This window comes from Dreissena polymorpha, chromosome 9 (genome assembly GCF_020536995.1).
Source record: "Dreissena polymorpha isolate Duluth1 chromosome 9, UMN_Dpol_1.0, whole genome shotgun sequence".
In the NCBI taxonomy this organism is placed as follows: Eukaryota; Metazoa; Mollusca; class Bivalvia; order Myida; family Dreissenidae; genus Dreissena; species Dreissena polymorpha.
In genome coordinates, this window is record NC_068363.1 from 61,393,449 (window position 1) to 61,421,008 (window position 27,560).

The 27,560-nt window shown below is 35.8% G+C and overlaps 1 protein-coding gene across 1 annotated transcript in view; it reads left to right on the forward strand.

Annotated features, from left to right (window-relative positions):
- Positions 1–27,560, forward strand: part of LOC127846426 (zinc finger homeobox protein 3-like) — a 124,753-nt gene that overhangs the window by 41,572 nt on the left and 55,621 nt on the right. The window contains 2 exon segments of the mRNA XM_052377651.1: positions 2,452–2,527; positions 22,361–25,724. Of these exon segments, the coding sequence (XP_052233611.1) occupies positions 22,430–25,724 (3,295 nt within the window). The 5' untranslated portion in view covers positions 2,452–2,527; positions 22,361–22,429.

Genomic DNA, 27,560 nt, shown 5'->3' on the forward strand with positions numbered 1-27,560 from the left:
ATTTAGCATTTTATCTCTGTGATTTATGACACAGAGCCCATATGAACACCATTATCTGTGAAATATGACCCCTTTCCATGCCACTGTCCTGACCCAAGTGGTTTATATTTCTCACACATCACTACAAACAGGGGCAGCCCAGCCTAATGGCTTATTAGCAACTGGATTTCTGGTTTTCTGAGTGTGTGATTACTGGGAAACTGTTTGATTTATCAAAGCTGTGAATTTGATAGTGTTAACTGTTGCCATCCTATTTGAAATAAACTGGTAGAGTGAAGCCTTACATTCCAATTAACTTTAAGTTAGATTTCCTTAAGCACATTTTGTTTGTCTTTTTTCTTTGCAAAGTTGCAGTCTATAGTAACATGCCATTTGGATTTAAAAGCACTTACACAATGTGCAAACTCATGTCTTGTGCTGATTATAACTATTGTATTGAAGTATTGAAGGGATTTAGATGCAGCTTCATGCAACATAGTGGGCTTTGATAGGAAGTGAAGAGCACAAGGAACATAATTCTCACTTCAGGATTTATAGAGTTATCAACCTTTGGTCAGTTGTCAATTAGATTTGAATGCTATTAAAGAAAACTTTGAGCTTTTGAATGAGAGTAAGTGAAAAGCACAAGATTTAGAACCACAAATATGTTTTCAGTATATATAAGGGTTATTTACTTTTGCTTGTTTTTTATGCCCCCGAAGGTGGGCATATAGTGATCACACTGTCTGTCCGTCACAATTTTGCGTTTAGGTTTCTAATAATGCTCATAACTTCTTTGTCACTTCAGATGTAACCTTCATATTTGGTATGCATGTGTATATGGACAAGGCCTTTCCATACGCACACAAATTTTGACCCCTTTGACCTTGACCTTGAACTTAGAGTCCGCGTTTAGGTTTTGAAATCTGCGTTTAGGTTTCGAAAAAGCGTTTTTCGGGGGCGTTATGTCTTCCGATGAAGACAGCTCTTGTTGAAAATAGTGTTTCTTGTGTGGAGTATAAGTCTGCAAGTGACTTGAAGGTGTTGAAATGCATCTTCTTTTAACCCATTTATGCCTAGCGTCTAAAAAAAAGGCCTTGGCAAACAGCGTAGACCCAGATGAGACGCCGCATGATGCAGTCCTCATTTTCTAATATCAGGGACAACTCTTTCAAACTAGACATGCTAATCTGAGGCAACACTTAACGCAAATACTTTAATTATTTTTTTCAGAGACAAGTTCATGGACATGACATGTTTCAACTCAATGAAACATGCTGTCAAATTATTGCATAAAACATCCATGAGTTTTCATATTCACTGCAGGTTGTGCGCTAATATGACAATTATGCAATTAGAGTAAAATAAAATTTATGTGAATGTGTATTAAAGATAATTAGGGCAAATATAATGCTGCCATTTTCCAATTTACCTCAAAGCATAGAGCAGAAATCATTTGACAATATTCCACGCCCTACATGACATGTGTTTTGGGTTTACAATGGGTAAACAAGAATATCTAAGCAACAATTTTGGAGCAATTATCTCATCATTTAGCAATGAAAATTAAAACCATTGATGACAGAAAGAGAGACTGAGTTGTGCAACGTTATTTGACTTTTATTTCATATGTTAAAGTGTTCTTGCAATAATACAGGTGGTGGTTGTACTGTGTAAATGGATGAACGGATGATCATTGACATTGTAAAACTGATTTGTTTATTCTTGCTAAGGTAATATCGCATCCGTTCAGGTACTGTTATGATGTAGTGGATATCTACTTGATTAGTGAAATAACAGATGAAAATGATCATGTTTTAGTATACGTTTACTAAAATATTTATAATTTATTTCAAAAGACCACAGCTGGGTAAAATAACAAAATAATCCATATACTGAGATAAATATGAGCTGCAAGTAATTTTGGACTGTATTTAGTTTGCAGTATATTGTTTCCAAATAATCTCTTTCAGTGCTGGAACCGAATTTTGAAGGCCTTTGCAAACAGTTTGTATCCAGATGAGACGCCACAAAACATGGCGTCTCATCAGGATCCGAACTGTTTACTGTTCTGATAGTATTCTTTGAAAAAAATCGAAGGAAATGCTAATTTTAGAAATTCAGCAGATGACATTTTAGCAGACGACAAAAATTTCCCAGCATGCAAAGTGTTATATGAATCCTTACTTATTTCATAGATAGTCTCTGTTTTCCAGTGTTATTACGGCAGTTGAATACATGAACACAAAAACTGATTCCCTTAACCCTTTGCATGCTGGGAAATGTCGTCTGCTAAAATTTTGTCTGCTGACATTCTGTGGCGTCTCATCTGGATCCAAACTGTTTGCAGAGGCCTGGAAAATTCGGTTCCAGCACTGAAAGAGTTAAGTAAAGTATATTACATAAATATTAGAAAAATTGCTTTTGGTTTGATTTGTATAAGTATTATAAAAGGTTCCATTTTCTTTTCAGAAGATGTATTTCTATGGTATCCATGGCAGCCCATAGTGATCGGTGACTGGAAAGCGTTCAAGTCAGTCTAGAAGGGGTAGGTTGTAAGAATGTCTTCATACATTTTGTACTCTACGCCTTTTTCTTTGTAAGAAGCCACAACCAATTGTCTTTTCATAAAAAAAAATTCTAAAAATCTTTCCATATAAAAAAACAAGAGTCAGATGTTTGTTTTTTCTTGTGTCACATAAAAAAATGATCCTGTACCAAATTCGTTAAATTCATGCATTCGGATCTAGATTGGCCCAGGCTTGGTTTTTGGCCCAGGCTCAGGTTTTAGCCCAGGCTCTGTTTTGGGCCCAGGCTTAGTTTTTGGCCCAGGCTGTTTTGGGCCCAGGCTCGGTTTTGGGCCCAGGCTCGTTTTTTTAGCCCAGGCTTGGTTTTGGGCCCAGGCTCGTTTTTAGCCCAGGCTTGGTTTTGGGTACAGGCTCGGTTTTTGGCCCAGGCTTGTTTTTTTTAGCTCAGCTGTTTTTGGAGAAAACCGTTTGAACATTGGCTCTAAAATCAAAGTGCTTCCACCTACAACTTTGAAACTTTATAATTTATGTAGATACACCTTTATGAGTTCTTCACGCCACATCCATTTTGGGGTCACTAGGTCAAAGGTCAAGGTCACTGTGACCTCTACAAAAATAAAATCTGACAAGCTTTCATTCTTTTAAAAACTGCACCCGCAGCCAAGCGTTGGCACCCGTTATGCAGTGCTCTTGTATTTAATATAAAACATGATTCCAAGGAGGCAACAAAGTAATCTTTATATGGCCGTAAAACAACCTTGTGAAAACTCTAGATGTCTTAGTGTTTGACCAATCATCATGAAATATGTTCCGGGCATTGTGTCTCATGAAAATTCCCGGCTTGTAAGGGAACATCACAATAGCTGCTCAAAACAGTTCAGCTGTGGAACCGAATTTTGAAGGCCTTTGCAAACAGTTTGGATCCAGATGAGACGCCACAGAACGTGGCGTCTCATCAGGATCCAAACTGTTTGCTATTCTGATAGTATTCTTTGAAAAAAATCGAAGAAAATGCTAATTTTACAAATTCAGCAGACGTCATTTTAGCAGACAACAAATTTCCCAGCATGCAAAGGGTTATGCTGCTCAATAGTTCAGTTCCATCCGTTCTTAGGTGAGCAACATAAGACCTTTTGCCATCTTGAAAGGCCCTCTTCTAAATAAAACATTGTTTGGTTTGTGCGTGATCTGTACCAAGTAAAATATTTTATTTTATGTTTTCAGGTGGTTTATAGAAAAATATCAGTGACTTAAAACTGATATTTCACTGTTATTTCGTAAAAAAATGACGTAGTTTTTACTGTGAAATGACGTCATTTTTTCAACGAAATAACATCATAAATCCAGGGAAATTATCCAGTTAAACTATTTTACAATGTAAATAAACGGTGCAAAATGCATAAAATAAAAAGAGAATTTGTGAGATTTCGATGGAATATTGATTTTAATTCACTCGTGATAATAAAAGATATATATTTTCACTCGTGGCTGGGCCACTCGTGAAAATATTATTTTCTATGATCATTTGTGAAATAAAATCGATATTCCATAGAGTCCAACAAATATCCTCTATATCTTATGAATAAAATGGTTATGTGCAAAAAACATCTTTGATTTATGCAGATGATATCTCTATTGTAATTAAGAAATGGTAATTACCCAGTGTAACATGTTGCACATACATTATTCTAATTATGACTTTGTAATGTGAAATAATACGAAAGATACATTTATGAATATTTTGTTTCGTGATCAAGAATAAATGGAATTGAGGATTTAAAGCCACAGGCTGCTGAAGTCATGGAAAAAAGGTTTTAATGTGATTTGTTAATAATTCAAAAAGCTCTACTGAATCTGCAGTTTCATGCCTCTGAAATCTAATTAATAAAACAATGTAAAATCAATAAGCAATTAATTTTTTAGTCGATCATTTTCTTTCTGGTGTCTGCTAGCAACCATTATAAGTAGAGCCGAACCATTCTTTGTCTAATTATAATTGGCAAATGGATTAATTAGGGAAGGCAGACTGACTCAGAGGCCAATTAATGGGTTTGGGAGAAATTGCACTTTGGATACAGCGGAACTATAAAACTTGGTATTATTCATTAGCAAACCGGCCTAAATTGTTTTAATTGGATGCTGAAGTGTCAAATATTGAGATGGATTGAGCTGGAATATGAACAACTGTGCGTGTTTTACAGTTTTCTTTGTCTTCTTTTATTATGGTCAAGTTTTTGTAGCATTTCAATATTTGCTAGTTTTTGTGTTAGAAGTAAATTTTCTTGTCAATTCATTGAACCTTTAAGTTAAGTTCAATTGCTAGCAGAAGTAAAATTTCTTGTCAATACATTGTAAATGATATATTATCAGAAGAAAACCATACAGCATGTCAATTGTACACTCTTTAACAAATAAATATGTGGTCACTCTACTTCTTTTAAACTTACTAAAATGATTTACCATTGTTTTACATATTTTGCAGCAAACAAGATCTTAGATATCGAATAATACTTATTATAAAAGATACTTCATATTTCATGATGTTTACTTAACTATCTTCAAGTCTTGAAAACTTTTATGAATTATGTCCCTTGGATCCTATATAAACATATGTTGATAATACAGAAAGAAAATATTCCGTCACATTGTATACCTTTGCGGTGTGTATTTATCTCCCCTGAATTTTATTCTAATCTTTCAATATTTGCATGTTTTTAGCTCACCTGATTGCTCAGGTGAGCTTTTCTGACCGGTCTTTGTCCATCGTATGTCCGTCTGTCCGTCCGTAAACATTTGCTTGTAAACACTCTAGAGGCCACATTTCTTGTCACATCTTCATGAAACTTGGTCAAAAGCTTTGCCCCAATAAAATCTCGGCCGAATTCGAAACTGGGTTGTGCCGGGTCAAAAACTAGGTCACTAGGTCAAAAAAAGAAAAAAACTTGTAAACACTGTAGAAGTCACATTTCATGCCCAATCTTCATGTAACTTTGTCAAAATGTTTGTCTTAATGATATGTTGGATGAGTTCAAAAGTGGTTCCGGTCCTTTGAAAAACATGGCCGCCAGTGGGCAGGGCAGTTTTCCTTGGCTATAGAGAAACCTTGTAAACACTCTAAAGTCACAATTTTTGCCCAATCATCATGAAAGTTGGTCAAAACATTGGTTTTATTGATATCTTGGATGAGTTTGAAAATGGTCCAGATCAATGAAAAAACATGGCAACCAGTGGGCGGGGCATTTTTCTCTATATGTATATAGTGAAAACATGTGAACACTCTAGAAGTCACATTTTTGGTCCAATTTTCATGAAATTTGGTCAGAAAATTTTGAATAACATGGCTGCCAGGGGGGGGGGGGCAGTTTTCTTATATTTATATACAGTAGATTTCGCTTAATTGAATAGCCCATTTGTCTCGTCGGAATATTCAATTATCCGGAGTATTCAATTATACGGAATCAGTTATATTTCAAATGTTATAACTAACCGGGTGTAATCCTCCTGGAAATTGTGCTTTTCATGCATAATCAAAACATCGTTTCAACACGTAAGTTAATATTGGAATTAAATATTGAATCCATTATAAATATAATATAAATGTTTAGTTAAATTCCCAAATGAGAATACAAATTTTGTAATCCCAAACTTCTTTTCTAGCTTTAAATAAAACGTCCACATGTATTTCCTTTGCCCCAAACAAATAACTAGCAAAACTATGCGGCAATGTACAATGTCACGCCATACGGTGCGTGTAATAATTTTTCCCATATTCATTTTATTGCTTAACCAACGCTTATGCTATTAACATCTATTGCTCATGTATTGTTCTGGTAAAAAGCGCGCGAAAATTAGCGTGGGTGTATTTACACTGTTGAAGGAAAACTTTGTAGAGAGGAGAATGCTGTATCTTTGACATTACGCTCTTTCAGGAAGTACTGAAACAGATAATGTACTGTGTACTGACTTACCTGAAAATCTGGTCAATACTGGATTTTATTTTGGTTATTGTTAAAACATGATCAGCAGTGTTAAGACTGCAATGTTTTGACAAATGTGCGCAGTTGTGTAGGTTTATATACACAAACTGAGAATATAGTGTAACATTCCATCACCTATTTGCAAACTGTCGAGCAAGACACGTCAACAGTTTGTTTCTAATCAGCAACACACTCTTTAATTGTTTCTAAGCGACAACAAACTGTTACTTGAAGTGTGTTGCTCGACAGTTTGCATTCGAAAGTTCGCACCTGACTGCACACCGGAGACTACAGTGTTTGCATTGTACTTGCTCGCATACTACACCTGTTAGTCACGTGACGCTTGACAGACGCTGCATACATGCATGGTGTGAAATAAAAACAAAGGCAGTCAATTGAGCGTGTCTGTCAAAATCGTCGATACGATGCGTATCCTTGGATATTTATGACATCTTTGCTGGATAATAGTGTGGATTATAGTGTGCAATAGAAAATTGGCTATTCAATTAACCGAAATACGCCATATTTCCTATCAGAATATGTGGAGTTTTTACAACGGGAAGAGATGCAAATGGTTTTGTGTTTTCAATTTCTATTCAATTAACCGAATTATTCGATTATCTGATATCTGATATAAGTGGAATCTACTGTAGTTAAAAAAGCTTGTGAACACTCTAGAAGTCACATTGTTTGCCCAATCATCATGAAACTTGGTGAAAAGATTGGTTTTATATATATTACATAATTAATGCCATAATTATTGCCCTTAGATTGTCCAAATTTTCATTATATTATACAAAATCCTTGTAAACACTTTAGAGGTGACAATTTTGTTTCAGATTTTATTAATCTTGGTCATAATATTTATTTATGTAAGCAAAGGTTGATGTTTGGTATGGGGGTTCAACTCAAAATATAGGTCACCAGGTCAAATCTTACAAAAATAAAATCACTCCATATGCCAGAGTTTTGGTTCAATAAGGATGAAACTTGACCAGGATGTTTGTCTGGACAATATCTAGGTCAAGTTTGACGTTTGGTAAAGATTGAATGAACCGACTCCTCTTAGGTGAGCGAACTAGGGCCATCTTGGCCCTCTTGTTTTAAGTGTACATGTTGTTTTTAATGACATAAGTTTGAATAATTGAGGGAGAAAAATATTTTTATCTTTCATTTCCTATCATGGATAACTTATTGTTAACTGAAGATGGTCTTTTAAAGTGTCATTATTTGAAATATGATATATTGTCATATGCATAAAATGTTCATATATAGCATGTAGGGCATACTGCTTCCATGGGATAATCACTATGTTCATGAAACATCTTGTAAATTAAACCTGTTTACTAAAAGCCTTTAGGAATAACAAAGTTGTCCAATATTGGATATTATAGGTATTTGTGTTTCTACTTCAAAGAACAATCATAAACTCATAATCATTGTATAAATTTCTTGCCTTTTATCATCATACCCTAAACTGAATAATTTTGTGGAACATAATTGTCTCTTGTGTTGGAGGAAGACCCGGTCAACCAAAAATAATGCAGAGTCTATTAAAATAGGGACACTTGTAATGAAAATTGATGATGGTTATTTCACTGAAGCCTTTTTTATGCCCCCCACCACTATAGTGGGGGACATATTGTTTTTGCCCTGTCTGTTGGTTGATTGGTTGGTTTATTTGTTTGCTCCAACTTAAACATTTTGCCATAACTTTTGCAATATTGAAGATATCAACTTCATAATTGACATGTATGTGTAACTCACGGAGCTGCTCATTTTGAGTGGTGAAAGGTCAAGGTCAAGGTCATCTTTCAAGGTCAAAGGTCAAATGTATAGCTTCAAAGCGGCGCAGTGGGGGACATAGTGTTTCTGACAAACACATATCTTGTGTTTTCAAACAATGCATTTAATTATGTGAGTGTTCAAAAGCGTTTGGTGTGAATGGAATATACAAGTCGAGCAGTGAAAGTTATGTACGATGCAATAATCAGCCAGCGAAGCTCCAGACAAGTCGGCGCATTTGGGAAGTCTGATCTGAGGTGGTATTCTGTACACTAATGAAATCATGAGACCGTGCATTACTTTATACTGGACTGGGTACCTCATGGAAAGACTGCGCAAATATGCAGGCTGGTCTGGAGCTGCACATGCTGCATTATGCAAGAGACGCAACTAAAATACTTGTTTGATGTAGCTCAGAGACCTTACCAGTTATAGCGTGTAGAGACACAACTTAAATACTTGTTTGATGTAGCTCAGAGACCTTACCAGTTATAGTGTGTAGAGACACAACTTAAATACTTGTTTGATGTAGCTCAGAGACCTTACCAGTTATAGTGTGTAGAGACACAACTTAAATACTTGTTTGATGTAGCTCAGAGACCTTACCAGTTATAGCGTGTAGAGACGCAACTTAAATACTTGTTTGATGTAGCACAGAGACCTTACCAGTTATAGTGTGTAGAGACGCAACTTAAATACTTGTTTGATGTAGCACAGAGACCTTACCAGTTATAGTGTGTAGAGACACAACTTAAATACTTGTTTGATGTAGCTCAGAGACCTTACCAGTTATAGTGTGTAGAGACACAACTTAAATACTTGTTTGATGTAGCTCAGAGACCTTACCAGTTATAGTGTGTAGAGACGCAACTTAAATACTTGTTTGATGTAGCTCAGAGACCTTACCAGTTATAGCGTGTAGAGACGCAACTTAAATACTTGTTTGATGTAGCACAGAGACCTTACCAGTTATAGTGTGTAGAGACGCAACTTAAATACTTGTTTGATGTAGCACAGAGACCTTACCAGTTATAGTGTGTAGAGACACAACTTAAATACTTGTTTGATGTAGCTCAGAGACCTTACCAGTTATAGTGTGTAGAGACACAACTTAAATACTTGTTTGATGTAGCTCAGAGACCTTACCAGTTATAGTGTGTAGAGACGCAACTTAAATACTTGTTTGATGTAGCTCAGAGACCTTACCAGTTATAGTGTGTAGAGACGCAACTTAAATACTTGTTTGATGTAGCTCAGAGACCTTACCAGTTATAGTGTGTAGAGACGCAACTTAAATACTTGTTTGATGTAGCTCAGAGACCTTACCAGTTATAGAGTGTAGAGACGCAACTTAAATACTTGTTTGATGTAGCTCAGAGACCTTACCAGTTATAGCGTGTAGAGACACAACTTAAATACTTGTTTGATGTAGCTCAGAGACCTTACCAGTTATAGCGTGTAGAGACGCAACTTAAATACTTGTTTGATGTAGCTCAGAGACCTTACCAGTTATAGTGTGTAGAGACACAACTTAAATACTTGTTTGATGTAGCTCAGAGACCTTACCAGTTATAGTGTGTAGAGACGCAACTTAAATACTTGTTTGATGTAGCTCAGAGACCTTACCAGTTATAGTGTGTAGAGACGCAACTTAAATACTTGTTTGATGTAGCACAGAGACCTTACCAGTTATAGTGTGTAGAGACGCAACTTAAATACTTGTTTGATGTAGCACAGAGACCTTACCAGTTATAGTGTGTAGAGACACAACTTAAACACTTGTTTGATGTAGCTCAGAGACCTTACCAGTTATAGTGTGTAGAGACACAACTTAAATACTTGTTTGATGTAGCTCAGAGACCTTACCAGTTATAGTGTGTAGAGACACAACTTAAATACTTGTTTGATGTAGCTCAGAGACCTTACCAGTTATAGTGTGTAGAGACACAACTTAAATACTTGTTTGATGTAGCTCAGAGACCTTACCAGTTATAGTGTGTAGAGACACAACTTAAATACTTGTTTGATGTAGCTCAGAGACCTTACCAGTTATAGTGTGTAGAGACGCAACTTAAATACTTGTTTGATGTAGCTCAGAGACCTTACCAGTTATAGTGTGTAGAGACACAACTTAAATACTTGTTTGATGTAGCTCAGAGACCTTACCAGTTATAGTGTGTAGAGACGCAACTTAAATACTTGTTTGATGTAGCACAGAGACCTTACCAGTTATAGTGTGTAGAGACACAACTTAAATACTTGTTTGATGTAGCTCAGAGACCTTACCAGTTATAGCCTGTTCACAATTTGTAGTGACCAAATCATCCTTATTATCCCCTGCCATAGGCGGACGGATATTGTTTTGGCGTTGTCCGTCCGTCCGTCTGTCCGTCTGTCTTTCTGTCCGTCCGGAGCCATATCTTGGAAGTGCTTTGGCAGATTTCATTGAAACTTGGTATGAGTATGTATATGGATTAGAGGATGATGCACGCCAAATGGCATTGTACACCATCTGTTAATAACGGAGTTATGGCCCTTTGTATCTTGAAAAAATGCTTGTTTGAGTGTCAAATATAATACTTTTGTGTCCAGAAGCATATTGTGGGGGGGAAACCAATTCAACGAATTTGCTTGTTTGATCAATTTTTAGTCTGGTTTTTGTATTTTGGTTTGAAAATGTCCATCAGAAATGTTTTCTGAAAATTGTATGTTTTGTAGACTGGGTGTTAAAAATGGAGAGAGATTATATTACCATCTTTTAAGGTGTTGGGTTTGAAATCAGGTCTTCATTGCTCTCTTCATCTGTCAACAAACTCATGCTGAAACAGAAAATTGTTGTGAAGACGTTTGACAAGCAATATTGTAAAGGCCAAAATAGTGCGATAAATGTGTTAATGGCATAATTACAAAGTACTAGTAACCTCAAAGGTGCAAAACCAGATAAACACACATTGTATGACATTTTAAGGGCATATTTGTATGAACATACCACATGCTTTTAATCCCTTACAACAATTCATCGAACATAAAAATGGCTTTCTTTAAATAATATTAACAGTTTCAGACCTTTTTGCCACACTGCTCTCAGGTTAAAAGTGCAAGTAGACATTATTTAAAGGGAGTTCAAATTTATATCCATAAGAGCCGTGCTGTGGGAAAATGCATAGAATACATTATGCGAACGGCGTAGCTCCAGACCAGTGTGCTTGTTCGAGCAGTCTGGTCAGGAGCTGCCCTGTCCACTATCATGCCACGCAACCTTTCATCTTCTTAGCGGACATCATGACACCACATCAGAGTTTATGGATGCAGGGGCATTTTTGGAGCTCCACTGTTCAGATATGACTTAGGGCCCATTATTGCACGATTCGGCTTATAATGAGGAACTTTCTAATGATCTCTCAGTCACAATGCAGATACTGTTACACTACTGAAACTGAATTTTGTTACATTGTAAAAAATTGTTTATGTGATTAAAATTGGAAGAATTAAAAATGTTTTCCTCTGAAATAATATCAAGTATTAAAGCTAAATTCATTTGTTTGTTATAAATGATCAGCAACAGCATTAATATGCCATTATGTGGAATTATGTATGTAATTGTGAGACAGTACAATAAATAATGGAATTATCCCATTTAATTCACGTTAATGTTCTTTATAAACATTATGTGAGACTAACTTCTTCATAATTAAGTTACGTATCTTTTTAGGCTTGCTGTTGTTGGAAATATCTACAAAGTATTTTTCTTGACTGAAGAATTGTTAATTAACATCTGTGAATTAGGTGGAATTATTTTTCTGGGTTTAAGAACCTCTTACAGAAAACAGAGCTTTAATTTAAAAAATTGTTAGTCTAGGTATTTTTTTTTACACCAACACATGATATCTTTAGGTTGGTGTAATACGGATATGGTATCTGACTTTTAAGTCAGGAAGGTAATGAATTCTATTCATAAAAATCTAGAAAAAAAGAGATACTGAATACTGAACCTTGTAATTTTAATGCTTGAGTATGTTCTGGAACCTTTTAACACATTTTCAAATGATCGAGTCAAAATGGCAATTCTTTACTGAATTATGTAATTTTTAGCTCGGCTGTTTTCGGAGAAAACCCAAGGTATTGTCATAGCCAGCTCGTTGTCCGCGGTCCGGCACCTGCCCTCCGCCGTGCTAAAACCTTAACATTGGCTCTAAAATCAAAGAGCTTCCACAATATGTAGATGCACCTTGATGAGTTCTATGCGCCTCACCCATTTTTTGGTCACTAGGTCAAAGGTAAAGGTCACTGTGACCTCTAAAAAAATAAAAAACTGACAAGCTTTCATTTTTTCAAAACTGCACCCGCAGCCGAGCGTTGGCACCTGTTATGCGGTGCTGTTGTTTAATTTATATTAATTTATAAGTTTCGAAGGTCCATATCATTGGTATAAATGAAATAAAATTGTCAAAAATAAGATTATCTTGTGTTTAGTAAATGGATGCTTTGTGTGCGTGTGTGTCTTTTTAATAGCGCTCAATAAATATTTTTATTTTTTTTGTTAAAGAAAGGCACTGCTGGGTAGCACACTTATGATTGAAGAAAGTAAATTTTTTTTGACGGCATAAGTTCAAAGTCCACCGAGCGCACTATAGAAAAAAACTATTTAGGATTGTGTACATTTTTGTCTTTAGGATTTCATCAACATAAAATTGTTACTTGATAAAAACCTACTGGAAAAGAATGTTTATATTTATGGGGACATACCTGAAAGCGAAAAAATCAAGGTGACTATGAATTCAAATGCAAAGGAGTTTGTTGATGGCTTATTCCAAACTGTAACTGCTTTACCACACACAATTGTACTAAGAGGGACTCAATTTATGTTGTACTTAATAATTAATAATTAATAATATTTCATTATGAATTGATAATAGGTCAAGGTCACAGTTGACACTTAGCAGTTTTTGCTTAGACTTTATATCACAATAGAGACAGTAGATGTTCCTGTAACTGTCAGGAATGTATTTATTTATGTATTTATTGTGTACAAAAAGATTCCGAAATAAAATGGCAAAATTTATAACTGTGTCAAGACAACCTGACTCATGCATCTTGAACCATGGTACTGACTTATAGGTCAATGTCACAAGTCTGAAATGGGTTTTTAATATAACAGTAACAAAAGTATATACATGCTGTTTACCTGATCACATTATGTATAGTCACACATCGCTCATTTGTGTGTCCAATCGCAAATAGCCGGGGACATTCATGTCCTACGGATATATTTCTTTTTTTTTTAAATGTTTTCCACATTAATAGCTTTCTTACTATGGGCTAAGCTCTGCTGTTGTCTTCTCTGGACAGTTGAATTGTGATCAAGTAAATTACTACCCTATTGCTTAAAGCTAAGAAAACATCATGTATATTGATCGTTGGTCTCAATTTTTTCTCAGAATTCTCATTTGTATCCATAATTTTCTCAAATTCTGAATATGTTTTCCCTGTTCTAACTCAAAAAGCGTTAAGTAAGATGCCCATATTCCCAGGAAAATTATGAAAAGAAGTCAGCAATGTTAATTAATATCCCTAATATAATTGCTTGATGCCGGTCTCGATATTTGGCCTCACGTTGATGCATTGGTTCAGAAAACTTGATGGTCACGCAGGCATAAAAGCATCGATTAATGCCTCCTCATTGTGTCTGAGTGTATTGACATGGCTTTGTAATAGTTTTCTTGGCATTTCTCTATGTACAACAAATTAACAGCTACTGCAAGTCAGAGACGCATGAAGTATTATAAACCATAATTTACAAACCAGAGTTACGAATTTTTTTTTGGATCAAACAAACATAACTTTTATGCTTGCATAAAAAAAAATAAAAGAATGCATGATTTCAGTCCATATATATTATATATTCTGAATAACCCACTTAAGACAAAACTATTTCAATTCCTAAGCAACCATAAATGGTTTACATCCCGGTAGTGATGAAATATTACTTCTGTGATACAGTTCATCTGTTTATTATAATGCTTGTCTTAAATTACTTGCTGTTAAATAAAACAGAAAACACGGTAGATCTAGTTTATTTAAAAATGAACTACAAATCCTAGCCAAACATGCAAATTATCAATTTGAACTTAAATGTTACTCATTACACATACTTGTTGCATGCATTCATTATTGGTGTGGAGAAAAGTGTTTGGGTTAAAAGATTATGCAGGTACATTTAAACGTTAAATATTAATTCATTTTCTTTTAATGCAGATTATTTAGTTCCCTTTTAACACAGGTGCAGCTTCCTGTTAAGAACAAATCCCTCCCTTCTTTTGAAGAGCAACACGATTTTCTTCCCTTCACATTGAAGAGTATTCTAACATGTTTCTTTTAAACATTTATTTCCCAGGTGATTTAAGACTTTGGAGAGAATTTCTTTTGTAAAAATCCATAAAAATTTAATCCCTTTATCATTAAGGAACAAATTAATTGCATTTCTTTGGTTGACTGGTTGAAGAATTTCACCTCATTAAGTAGCAGTCATCAGTCTGGGCCTGGGAATAGGTTTCTAATAACTACCTGGGGTTGGGTGCAGATCCCTAAAACAAACACAAATAATGGGACAGAAATTTGGGGCCAAGGGGTTTTATAGCTGCCCAGTTTTCATGACATTTTAATTGAAAAGGACAAGGAAACAATGATTTTGCTCTGTTTAAAAGCAGCTTTGATGCTTGCAATGAGAAAAAGGTTTTCATGAATTTGGAAAGTTTAAGGGATTCAAATGGTTGAGTCCACTTGAATTATAGGGCTTAGATTTAGACCAAAAAGAAACTCATATTTGTAAACTAATCACTATTATAATTTGTACTGACAATGTAAAGTAATATTGGATCAACAATTATTTATAAATCAAATGTGACATTTAGACTGAAAAAGCTTTCCTGTTTTACAGCCAAATTTACACCAATACCAGACAAACAAAAAGTACTTTTTGTTATCTGTTTATGCCAAACATAATGGAACCCAATGGAAACCGTTGCACTACGCAGAGTTAATTAGCTGCCTTCATGAGCCTTAAATGAAAGGGCACGAAAAGTATAAGAATTCTTGGTCTACTAATTGGCTTGTTTTAGAGGCCTGCACTTAATTAAAGTCAGTCAATCAGACTCAATTAAACCCCAACTTCTAATGATTCTAATTTATTTGTCGAAGAATTCCTTGCCAACAGGATTTCTGCATGGTGCTTTGCATAAAAGCGACCTTAATTGGTAAAGTAACTTTTCCCTGCCTGATCTAATGTCACGTTAAGGAGATTAAAGCAGCAGCAATAAATATGGAGCATAAAAATAAGCGATAGTATATCAAAGGATTTTTTAAAGTTAAATTCTAAAATGGCTTTAACCAATAAATTATAGCTGTGAAGGATAGTTCTTAATTTCCAAGTTTCAGGCCTTTTTTTTTTTTTGAAGAGTGAAATAAAAAAAATGAGCTGGTCTTTGCATCCAGTGAGATTTTGTAGTCATGTCTTTAGGGTCAGTATTCATGAATTTGCATAATGTCCTTGCAACCACTTAGTGGAAACAATACAATCTTAGTCTGGATATTCCTCTGATGGTCCTATTCCAAAATAAACTTCTTGTTAAATACATCAAGAAAAACATGTGAACCTAGAGGAAGAGACTTGCTAACCTTCATTCTTGCAGTTCAAATTTCAAATCAGACAAGGGCTGTTTGTAGAACATGCATGCCTCCCAAATGGGCTGTCAGTTGCAGTGGCTTCAGGTCACTGTGACCTTGAATTTTGACCTTGAGTCCTGATCAATGTCCCCATGAACTTTCCTGATCCTAAACCTAAGCATTTGTGAGTTATCATCCGCAAACCATTTTACTGTTTCAAGTCACTGTGACCTTGACCTTTGACCTAGTGACCTGAAAATCAATAGGGGTCATCTGCCAGTCATGATCAATGTACCTATGAAGTTTCATGATCCTAGGCATAAGCGTTCTTGAGTTATCATCCGGAAACCATTATACTGTTTCGAGTCACTGTGACCTTGACCTTTGACCTAGTGACTTGAAAATCAATAGGGGTCATCTGTCAGTCATGATTAATGTACCTATGAAGTTTCATGATCCTAGGCGTAAGCGTTCTTGAGTTATCATCCGAAAACCATTTTTTCTGTTTCGAGTCACTGTGACCTTGACCTTTGACCTAGTAAACTGAAAATCAATAGGGGTCATCTGCCAGTCATGATCAATGTACCTATGAATTTTCATGATCCTAGGCCTAAGCATTCTTGAGTTATCTTCCGGAAACCATTTGATGGACGGACTGACAGACGGACCGACGGACTGACATGTGCAAAACAATATACCCTCTCATCTTCGAAGGGGGGCATAATAATCTGAAATGTTACTTGGGTGATCTTCCAACTTTTTCTTTATGAGATCAATTTGATTTGTTTATAAACATGGCCAACAGTGGTTGCAAGGCTGTTTTAGCATGGGACTTGTGCCTTGTGAAGCTCACCACTCAAATGATGACCAGTTGATACAGAAAGCAACAGTTACCTTTTAACTCTTTCAGTGCTGGGACCGAATTTTGAAGGCCTTTGCAAACAGTTTGGATCTCATCAGGATCCAAACTGTTTGCTATTCTGGTAGTATTCTTTGAAAAAAATCGAAGAAACTGCTAATTTTAGAAATTAAGCAGACAAAATTTTAGCAGATGACAAATTTCCCAGCATGCAAAGGGTTAATCTAGAGCCTGCTTGGTGCTTGGACTTTGCTTTTGCTTTATTACTGTTTGTATGCAACAGAGTTGGTGACAATTTATTAGAATGTTGCGGAATATTTTATAGAGAAATTGCTCATAACCAAAAGTTAAAATTAAAATGTAAATAGGAATTAAAGCATGCATATTTAGACATATTAAACTTTTTTGAATAAGTAAATGTACATTTCACAGAGGGATATTAACAGATATGTATTCTTCAAGATAAATATAGATGTTTTATGTTTTTACGTTGAGAGTTGAGCATACAATTATAGCCTCTGATATAGAAACCTGAAGCAGACTAAACAGTTTTATGCTTTTAACCCTTTCAGTGCGGGAACCAAATTTTGAAGGCCTTTGCAAACAGTTTGGATCCAGATGAGACGCCACAGAACGTGGCGTCTCATCAGGATCCAAACAGTTTGCTATTCTGATAGTGTACTTTGAAAAAAAAATCGAAGAAAATGCTAATTTTAGAAATCAGCAGAAGACATTTTAGCAGACGACAAATTTCCCAGCATGCAAAGGTTAACTCGTCTTTATATCTGTTACGAATTTAGGGACATCACATTTTAGGGATTTAAGAACAGTGCCAGTCATTCAAACATAGAACTCTTATTAAAATAAAAACATGCCCGACTGCTACGGAAGCTATTAACTTTAACTGAGTCTCAACTCAAATTTAAATATCAAGATCTCAGTGGTCACTTCAAGTTATTGCATAGTCCTTTTATAGTAAAGAGAAAGTAGATGTTCATTTGACTGTCAAATCTATTTCTTTAAGGTGATTTTGGAAAATGTTCAGTATTTGTTTAGTTTAAACCTATTTATTTTAGCTTTATTGCATTTAAAGTACTTACATGTAGTACTTATTTAAACGTTCTCGAGTCCGTTTCCTGGGCCTAGAAGCAGTACTCGAAGTCTTTTGGAAAGATCTAAAGAACGTTTCCACAGTGGGGATCAAACCGGTGACTGTCATTATTTCAAGACAATGCTGTATGCACAAACTGTGGTTCTTGCTTAAAATTAAAGAAAACAATTGTGAAAATCTTAGCTTTATGTGCCGCAACAGTTAAAAAGGACTTGTGAATACATGGTGTGATAATTGGTCACACTTGTTATGTTACACAACACTTGTTTCTGTGTGCAGTGATTTAACCCTTTCAGCGCTGGAACCGAATTTTGAAGGCCTTTGCAAACAGTTTGGAATTGAGCAGACGACATTTTAGCAGACGACAAATTTCCCAGCATGCAAAGAGATAAAGTTGGGGCATCCTTCTCCCTTGGACACATTTTTAGTTCAGATGGAGAACATTCTTGAAAGATTGGGTTCAAATTTTGTAATGGAACTCATAGGCAAATATGTTTGGCTTATAATAAAAAACATTGGCTACAGTTTGATAATTATTGTGACTATATCAACCATTAAAACTCTTTTTTTATATGGCAGACATATAATATGTTTCTCAGGAACATCAATGAATACAATGTAAAGGGATTTAGCTGTTGTATTTGAAAATACTTCAAAGAAATATAAGCAAATACACTGTAACTCCAATATAGTGCGGTCCGTTATAACGCTGTGTCCAATATAACGCGGGGGGGTCCTTGGATCCCGTTTTTTCTCCAACCTTCCATTTCTGATTCAAACCAATGTTATGCATCTTCATGTATTTTCAGAAAATTCAAAGATGGCGGCGATCACAGCCTGCTTGCTTTATCCGTCCGTTTAACCGATTTTAATCGATTTGAATCGATTAGAAGTTAAACGACACGAGAAAGCTAACTGGTGTTAATCTCTTGTGTAATGTCAATAAAGGTGTGAAAACTTGCGAGTCAGTGTTTATTACATGTATTCTCTATCAGAGCGGCTCAGTGCGCTATTTTCAATAAGGTAAGTGCAAGTGGAATAATTATCAAATTAAAGTTATTCAAAACGATTAAAACATTTTTACTTTGATTTGATTGCAGTTTGTCCATATGAAAGGAGCGGCTGTGAAATATACTGCGCACAACTAGTATACTGCGCAGCCAGAGACTCGTGCAAGCAGAGAAAGATGACGGAATATTTCACATTTCATAGCGAATAGATGAATTACCTGTTAATGTTTTGTATGTATCGTGCATTGTATAAACATTGACAGTGTTATCGTTTAGTATATGCTATACATGCTTGATAAATAAAAAGATCTTTGTTTATGTTTAATGTTTCTGTACGTGTACGAATAATAAATTAAATAATCCTAACGATTTATTTACGTGCTAACGCAGTATACCTAACAGAGATTCACTTTAATTTTTGCCATTTATCAGAAAGTCCACGGAAAGCACGATTTTTACATGACGCGTATGACGCAATAAAACATTTCTTTGTACATGTGTCGTATTGCATTCAATCTAAATTTAAAGTCGCTCGCCCAATTAAAGCTCTGTCCCATAATGCACTGTACTCTTTTTCTGAAAATTGGCGTCGGCATATGGATGTGCTTATGAATCTCATATTTCTTGCCATAAATGTTAAAGATTATTTTTTTCGTAATTGATGTTGTTATTATATTGGATTATCGGATGCATGTGCACATTAGAAAAGCGGTATGTATTACGTTATCGTTCGATTCGGTTTATATGCAAGTATTTTCGGATGACAACAGAGCATGGCAATACACAGGACCTATATTATAGGCTATACTTTACCTGTTTTTATATCCCCCTGCAATAAATTAGCTCAAAACTTATAACGCTGTCCGTTTATAACGCGGTTGCGTGACTTGGACCCCGTCATCCGCGTTATATTGGAGTTACAGTGTAATGGCTATAGTGTATTTTTGAATTTTTTGAATTATACTGCTACTTTAAGTGCAGTACAGTAGGTATATTGTATTGCTGCTGTATTCACAACATTCCTGCTTTTATTGTGAACATAAGATACAAATAAGTTTTATTAGAGATGCAAAATGATTACTTTTATATATTTTCCGAGCTTATTACCCTTTTTGATGATTACTTTTATTATGGTTGATTAGCTATTTCATGTGTCTAAAATGAGGCCTCTACAACATGTTATCACAAAATAATTGGTGGTACATTTGACATTCAGACCTATTAGAGACATTAGTCATAATTTAAACTGTGGTATGCATTTACATTTTGGAAAATAAAAAAGGTTGGAAATAGCACATTCATGGGATTTCATGCAATTGCATATAAATGAAATTGACTTTTTTTATCAGAATATGATGAAGTTCAACTTGAGCCCATTCTTAAAATGATGAAAGTAAAAGCATGTTTTTTATTGAGTTTAGTAATGCTAAGAGTTTTTTATTCAAACATATGTGATTCATGCTCTTTGAAAGTGTAATTTATGGTAAACCTCGTCATTTATAGGTTAATTAAAATCATATTTGAATGGCAGACTTTTAAAATATATACAGTGGTAATTTTAAATTTAAAGAATGTTTGACTGCAAAAATAACAAAATTACTTTGTGAAATACTACGTTTATGCAGTGTCACTAATCATTGCCATGAAACAGTTTTACTCCAGATACTGTTTAACAATTATTATTTTAAATGTCCAGTAATTGTTGTTTACACTTGATTGTCACAGTGTAAGGCACTTCTTTCACCATCATGTGAAATTGTAAAAACCTAATTCCCTAGTGTAAATTTAGTGCTATGTAACCTATTGTCCAGCGATAATTACGCTGCCCAGTTTCATGTAGACCGTGGATTGCCATTGTTAAGTAGGCAATTACAAGTAACACTGCTAATTACATCACATAAAATTTCTAATTCAATCACAGCCAAAATTATAGTTGCCATGGCAACCAAATTCTTTTCAGCTAATTGTTATTTGTCATTTCACAGGGTATTTAATTGTCCTGTATTATTTCTGGATGAAAAGAATCTGGGGTTTCAGTGGTCAAGCTGAGGGGAAAGTGTCAATTTACCTTTTTGCAGTGTTGGCAAACTATAATGAAATTTAACATGTTTCAAAAGCTCAGCAGGCTCCTGATTGTTTTCAGTGAAGTAACCAAGCATCCAGGAGTTGCTAATTTTGGCTGGGGGGCTCCCATTTTCTATTTATCTGCATTAATCTGAGGATGAACGTTCTCCAACCATGGCTAGTGGCTTCTATCAAGATGTTTGTTGAATTGGAAGAGTATAATTTATGAAGATTGTGTTTTGTAGCAAGTGAATTTGAATGTCTGCAAATGGACATCAACAACACCACTTTTGTATTTGTACTTAATGGCTTATTTAATTTAGAAAATTGAATTGTATTTTTCAATGGGAAGTACAGGATTAATATATTGTTCAAGGTAAATCAAAGGTACATACTTTTATGAAATGAGATTCAATTGCTTTTAAAATGATTATTTTAAAAAGTTATTTTCCCTCGAAAATTAATGGTTAATTTGTTGAGACTGCAGAGACAAATGCATGTTGTTATCGTTTTAATGTGCGCACCTTCAATAATATGTATGGACTTTGACATATTGTGCATGTACATTAGAAAAAATTGACCACCTGTCGCACAGTGGAATGACAATTATCACTTTGATTAAATATCCAGTTTCTATGAAACTTGTTTTTTAATAATCTGTGAATATCCATTGCCTTTTTCACTTTATTATTACTAAGCAATATTTATAGGTATAATTAATATTAAACTCTTTTGAACTTCAATTACTTTCCTGAAAAATGTCAGAAGTTATTTGTTTGTATCAGATTTCAATTAACGGTGGATATAATGGAAAAAAATAATTTCATCAATTTATTGTATGCAAGTGACATAAAATTGTAGTGAGATAAAATGTTTTTGAAAGAAATAAAGTATGATTTGTAATTCATTGATCTATAACCAACAATTGTAACAAAATATGTATATATTTTTTTTAGATGTCACATCTATAATCAGTGTGTTTTTTTGTTGTTGCTGAATGCTCAGGAAAGTGCTGATTTTATGACAGAACTGCAATCTGTTAAATGATATATTATAAAACTTCTTTTGTACACTATGAAATGTTTTGTTACAGAATTGTATTTATTACCAAACCTTTAATGACGCACATTGTGTTACAAAAATATATTTTATTTCAATGCCCTAATAATCTAGATTGACATTACTTGTTCAACTTTTATTTTTTATGAAACTTTTACAAAGTTGTGAAAGATTGTGTGTTTTTGTGTTCTTTGTATTGTATTCTTATATTTACAGTGTGTATTGTGATTAATTATGTTGAAAAAATGAAAAAAATAATTTTAAAAATTCATCTTAAATTAATGTGTTATTATATTGTTCAATTGTTAAGTCTGTTGTATTTTCAGATCGCAGAATGATTGAGGTTCCCATGACAATGAAAGAATCATCCAATCAGCTTTCAAGAGGAAGTTAAGATGGCTTTAGAATCCACCAGCCCTTTTCAGGGGCCAACCAATAGCAGTGGTCGTCTCTTTGCGGATGACAATCATGTGGAACCATTTAATTTTGCCTTCCCCGCTTCTGCAACACCTGTCTTCAACCTTTCTTCACACGCTAATACAGTATTAAATGTAAGCCATTCCACTCCAGTCTTGGGAGCTAAATTCGATGTTAACAGTTCAATTAAGACTTTTGAAGAAAAGTTCGACATTGACAGTATTAGCTCTGACGATAGAAAAAGCGGTGAAAGTGCTAGTGATATTTCTAAATGTGATAGTCATGATGCTTCAGGTGGAGTCAACTCTACTGTAAGTCGAGACAATGAAAAATGCATAAAATTCCGTGCAGGGAATGCAAATGTGCATGACGAGGAGTCATCGGATAATGAGGACTTGGTTGAGTGCGGGAACTGTGACGCCGAATTCCAGAATTTGCAGGATTATATGGATCATACCTGTGCTGGGAATAAAAGTGTTCAGAGTGGGACAGGAGATAGAGATGATGAAACAGCTGCTGTCCATAAGGATTTAAGTGATGTGGAAAGCTTTGATGGTAAGATTGTGTATAACCATGATGGCTCAGCGTACATCATTGAAGGAGACTCGGATAGTGAGCTAGAAATGATCATTGACTTTCCAAAGAAAGAAGGTGCTATAGTAGATAAAAAAGGCAAAGACAACAACTCTTGTCATGAAAATGAAATCCCCCATATAGACAATGCATTTTTTGTTCCAAGAAATCCAAACTCGTTTTTGAGTAATCCATTCATGTTGCATTATAAACCTCATGCTACACCTATCATGCACAGCTACAGGGTGTATGATCTTCGTTCAGGCACACATAGCAAGTCTTGGAAATCAGACATGTCACTGGACACTTCTCAGACTTCAAGAAGTTCTCCTTCAGATTCTACCTCAGCTGCTACATCTACTGCTTTCAAGTCATTGACCTCATCATTGAGTGCACCCTCTGTACCCACTAAGCCAATTCTCATGTGCTTCATTTGTAAACTTTCATTCGGGTTTGTGAAGTCTTTCATGTCACATGCCACTACTGAGCATGGTATGGAGTTGTCTAATGAAGAGAAAGACATCATGTCACAGAAGAATTCTTCGGCAATTATTCAGGGTATTGGAAAAGATAAAGAACCACTTATGTCATTTCTTGAGCCAATCAAATCCTCTAATTCAGAGACTGAAACAAAGGTGAATTGTAATGCCAAAATAAGCGAAAAAGCAAATCTTGCCAAGGAAACTACGAGTGTAAGCTATGTTTACACGAAACCAAAGATTTCTGACATGTGTGAACATTCTGTTAGGTCACAGCAAGAGCAGAAACAAGGGAAGGACCTGTCAATACATGACATTAGAAACCAACTTGCTGGATCTAAATATGAAATTGACAGTCCCCAGGGTTTGATTGCCAATCCTCAGACCAAACAATCTGATCCAAATGACCAATACAAACATCAAAAGTCTGACTATAATGACAGTGAGGATTCTAACTCACAATCCAGCTTTCCTATGACACCTGCACAAAAGTACATGCAAGACATGGACATCAGTTCTGAGTCGCCTAAGTCATTTTTGCCTCCATTTTCCCCCAGCCAGAGGAACTACTTTGGTGTCTGTGAGGATCACCCCAATGGTCGTGCTCCTGGGGCTGAATGCCCAAGCTGTGATATGATCTTAAGCTCCTCCCAGTCTCTAGGAGGTCACATGACCATGATGCATTCCAGAAACTCATGCAAGACATTGAAATGCCCCAAGTGCAATTGGCATTACAAATACCAGGAGACCCTTGAGATTCACATGAAAGAGAAGCACCCAGAGGGCGACCAGAAGTGTATGTACTGTCTGACCAATCAGACGCATCCTAGGTTGGCTCGCGGGGAAAGCTACTCATGTGGATACAAACCGTATCGTTGTGAGGTTTGCAACTATTCCACCACGACTAAAGGTAATCTTAGTATACACATGCAGTCAGATAAGCACCTCAACAATGTTCAAGATCTTGCCAACAGTGGGACAGACATGGCCCAGTTCACCAAACATAGTGCTATGGTAGGTCCACATCAGCTGCAGTCTCATCCCAATCCCCCACGGTCTCACACTCCCACTCTTCCACCTCCGTCACCAACAGCAACAAAGTCCGCGCCACCACACCAGCAACTGCTCCAACAATATCAGAGCCATCAGCACCAACAACAGTCCAGTCAGCAACAGCAGGACATGAAGAAGGGGAAACCCAAGCCAACATGGAGATGTGACGTCTGCAATTATGAGACGAACGTGGCGAGGAATCTGCGCATCCACATGACGAGTGAGAAGCACACTCACAACATGATGGTTCTGCAGCAGAACATGAAGCATATGCAGAGGGACATGCAGCTGCACCAGATGAACCAACTGGTAATGCTGCAGCAGGACCCTTCCTTCCTGGGGCTCACAGGGCCAATCCCGGGTGGCATCACATTCCCGTATGAGGGGTCCATGATGATGGGGGGACTGCCCACTGGATTTCCTGAAGCTCCCGTCGACCTGAGCAAAGAAAATGGCCATCACACAGTGGGGCCTAGCGGTCCAAATGGTCCCACTGACCTTACAGACGTGAATCGTCTGTTTCAATGCAGCGTGTGTAATGTGTTCGGGACGGACTCTTTGGAATCCCTCCATCAGCATCTTCAAATGGACCGCACAAAGGCCCATGAAGGGGAAAACATAACCGTTGCCAATGGGACCTACATGTGCAGCCTGTGCCAATATAAGACTACCCTGAAGGCCAACTTTCAGCTCCACTGCAAGACTGACAAACACATCCAACGTCTGCAGCTTGTCAACCACATCAAAGAGGGAGGAGCGACCAATGAATGGCGGCTCAAGTACCTCAATGTCAGCAACCCTATCCAGGTCCGCTGCAACTGCTGCGACTACTACACAAACAGCATCCACAAGCTTCAGATCCACACGGGGAACCCCCGACATGAGGCAAGCGCCCAACTGTTCTGCCACCTTCAGCAGCAGGAAATTCGTGTCACCAAGAAGGAGAAGTATTACCACTGCAGCCTGTGCAAGTTCAATGCTCGGACCAAGCTGGGGCTAATGCAGCACGTGCATTCGGTGCAGCACCTGCACAGCGAAGGCCTGAAGCAGCTTGAGATGAAGGAAACAGGTCAACTGGAAGTTGATATTGGGGACATCTTCCAGGTCAAGGTTGCCATGGACATCGACAGCATGAAGTTTGATGACGACGCCAACACACCTTCCTCTAGTAAGTGTATTTTGTAATATGAGTCGTATTCTGTAATAAATGGGCTTTATACATGTGCCTTAAGTTTTGTCCCAGATAAGCCTGTGCAGTCTGCACAGGCTAATAAGAGACAGCACTTTCTGGTTTTATATAAATTATTTGTTTAAAGAGGTATCTTCTAAACGAAAATTCAGAGTAGGCGGAAAGTGTTGTCCCTGATTAGCCTGTGCAAACAGCGCAGGCTAATATGGGATGACATTTTGTGCTCATGCTTAAAGCCTAGTTTTTCTTGAACCAGGATATGTAATGAAGTTGTTGTTTCTTTAGTCTACAAGGTCATTTTATTCAATTAAACTGATTAGTAGAATATGTAGAGAAAATTGGCTGTTAATTAATTTGGCAAAATAATTGTTTTTATGACACTTCAAAGCATGCATGTGGTTATTTGATAGATTTTGTGTTAAAAGTAAAAGCTCAAACCGTTTATGTTTATTTAACTTATATATTTAGAGAGATGCTTAAAATGGGCTTCTTGTGCTAAGCTATAAACACTTTATCAAATTCACCATGTTACCACATTCTTCAAAATAGTGTAAGTTTTTATTTTTCTGATATAAAATCTTACTTTTCAAAATCAAGTGTAAGAGGAAAAGTTTCAAGTTGTGATTGGGAAATTAACTAAAAAACATTAAGAAAAATACTTGAAAATAGTGGGCTAGATTGGAGCATAAATTAACAAGATAACAAATTTCCCTGAGCTACATTTATACAAACATGTCGTGAATTAACAATTTTAACATCACAAATATTTTTGTACATTGAAAGGACCACATCATTTATTCAGCTATTAATTACAATGGTTATTCAGTCGTGTAAATATGTCCTGAAGCGATAATTACAAATATCTACCCCAAAATTGTCGAATACAATTCTTTATGCGAAACTGAGCATTTAAGTTTAGGGGAAACTTCAATAAATTAGTGATGCTGGTTTATGAATACAAATTAAAAACCTGATGTATAACATGTTCTTTCCACTTGACTACAGCGATTAATTCAAGTTTTGTTTAAATCTTTTGTAGATCACGTTGATGTTCTGAAAGTTTAATGACTTGTAAATAAGTAACTTATGAATGTTTCACAATTTTATATATTTTAAGTGCATTGTGTTAAGTTTATAAATTAAGACGCTGAATATCATATTATCAACGAAAGTACAGTATTTTCATTTACTTCAAATTACAAATTCCAAAAACAAACTTGATAAGTAATGAAATGAATTAAAAATTATTTTCAGACACTAATTTCTTTAAAATCTTTACATGTTAATATATAGGTTTAATTGGAGTTTTGTTGATTTTGATTTTTATGGCCACCTCTTGAATAAGACAGTTGTTGGGCCATCAATTGGCTGATAGATACTTGCTTATCAAGAACTGCATTGACCAATTATAGGTTTATATTTCTATGGTAACTTAAATAGCACAAAGTTGAACTATTAATGTATTTGGGATCCTTGGAAAATAACTTTAGACAAACTGGTGGCCTTTATCTTTTTTTTTCATTTTTAGTAACTTAACAGTAGATGCCTTTAAATCAAAGACTGACACCAAGGTCAGATCAATCATGAATATATATTTGTTGTTGTTAAAAAAGGCTTATGGCTGCCTATCTAGTCCATTAAACACATTTACAGAAACAGAAAGGTTTTTCTTTTTTGTCTAGTGGTCAGAAGTACAAATCCCATTGCCAGAGTCAACCTTATGTATATCATGCCATGAACACTGGGTCTTGTGCCATTTGTGGCCAGCATAGCTTCAGACCAGCCTGTGCATTCAGGTGCAATGCTGTCTTCTAA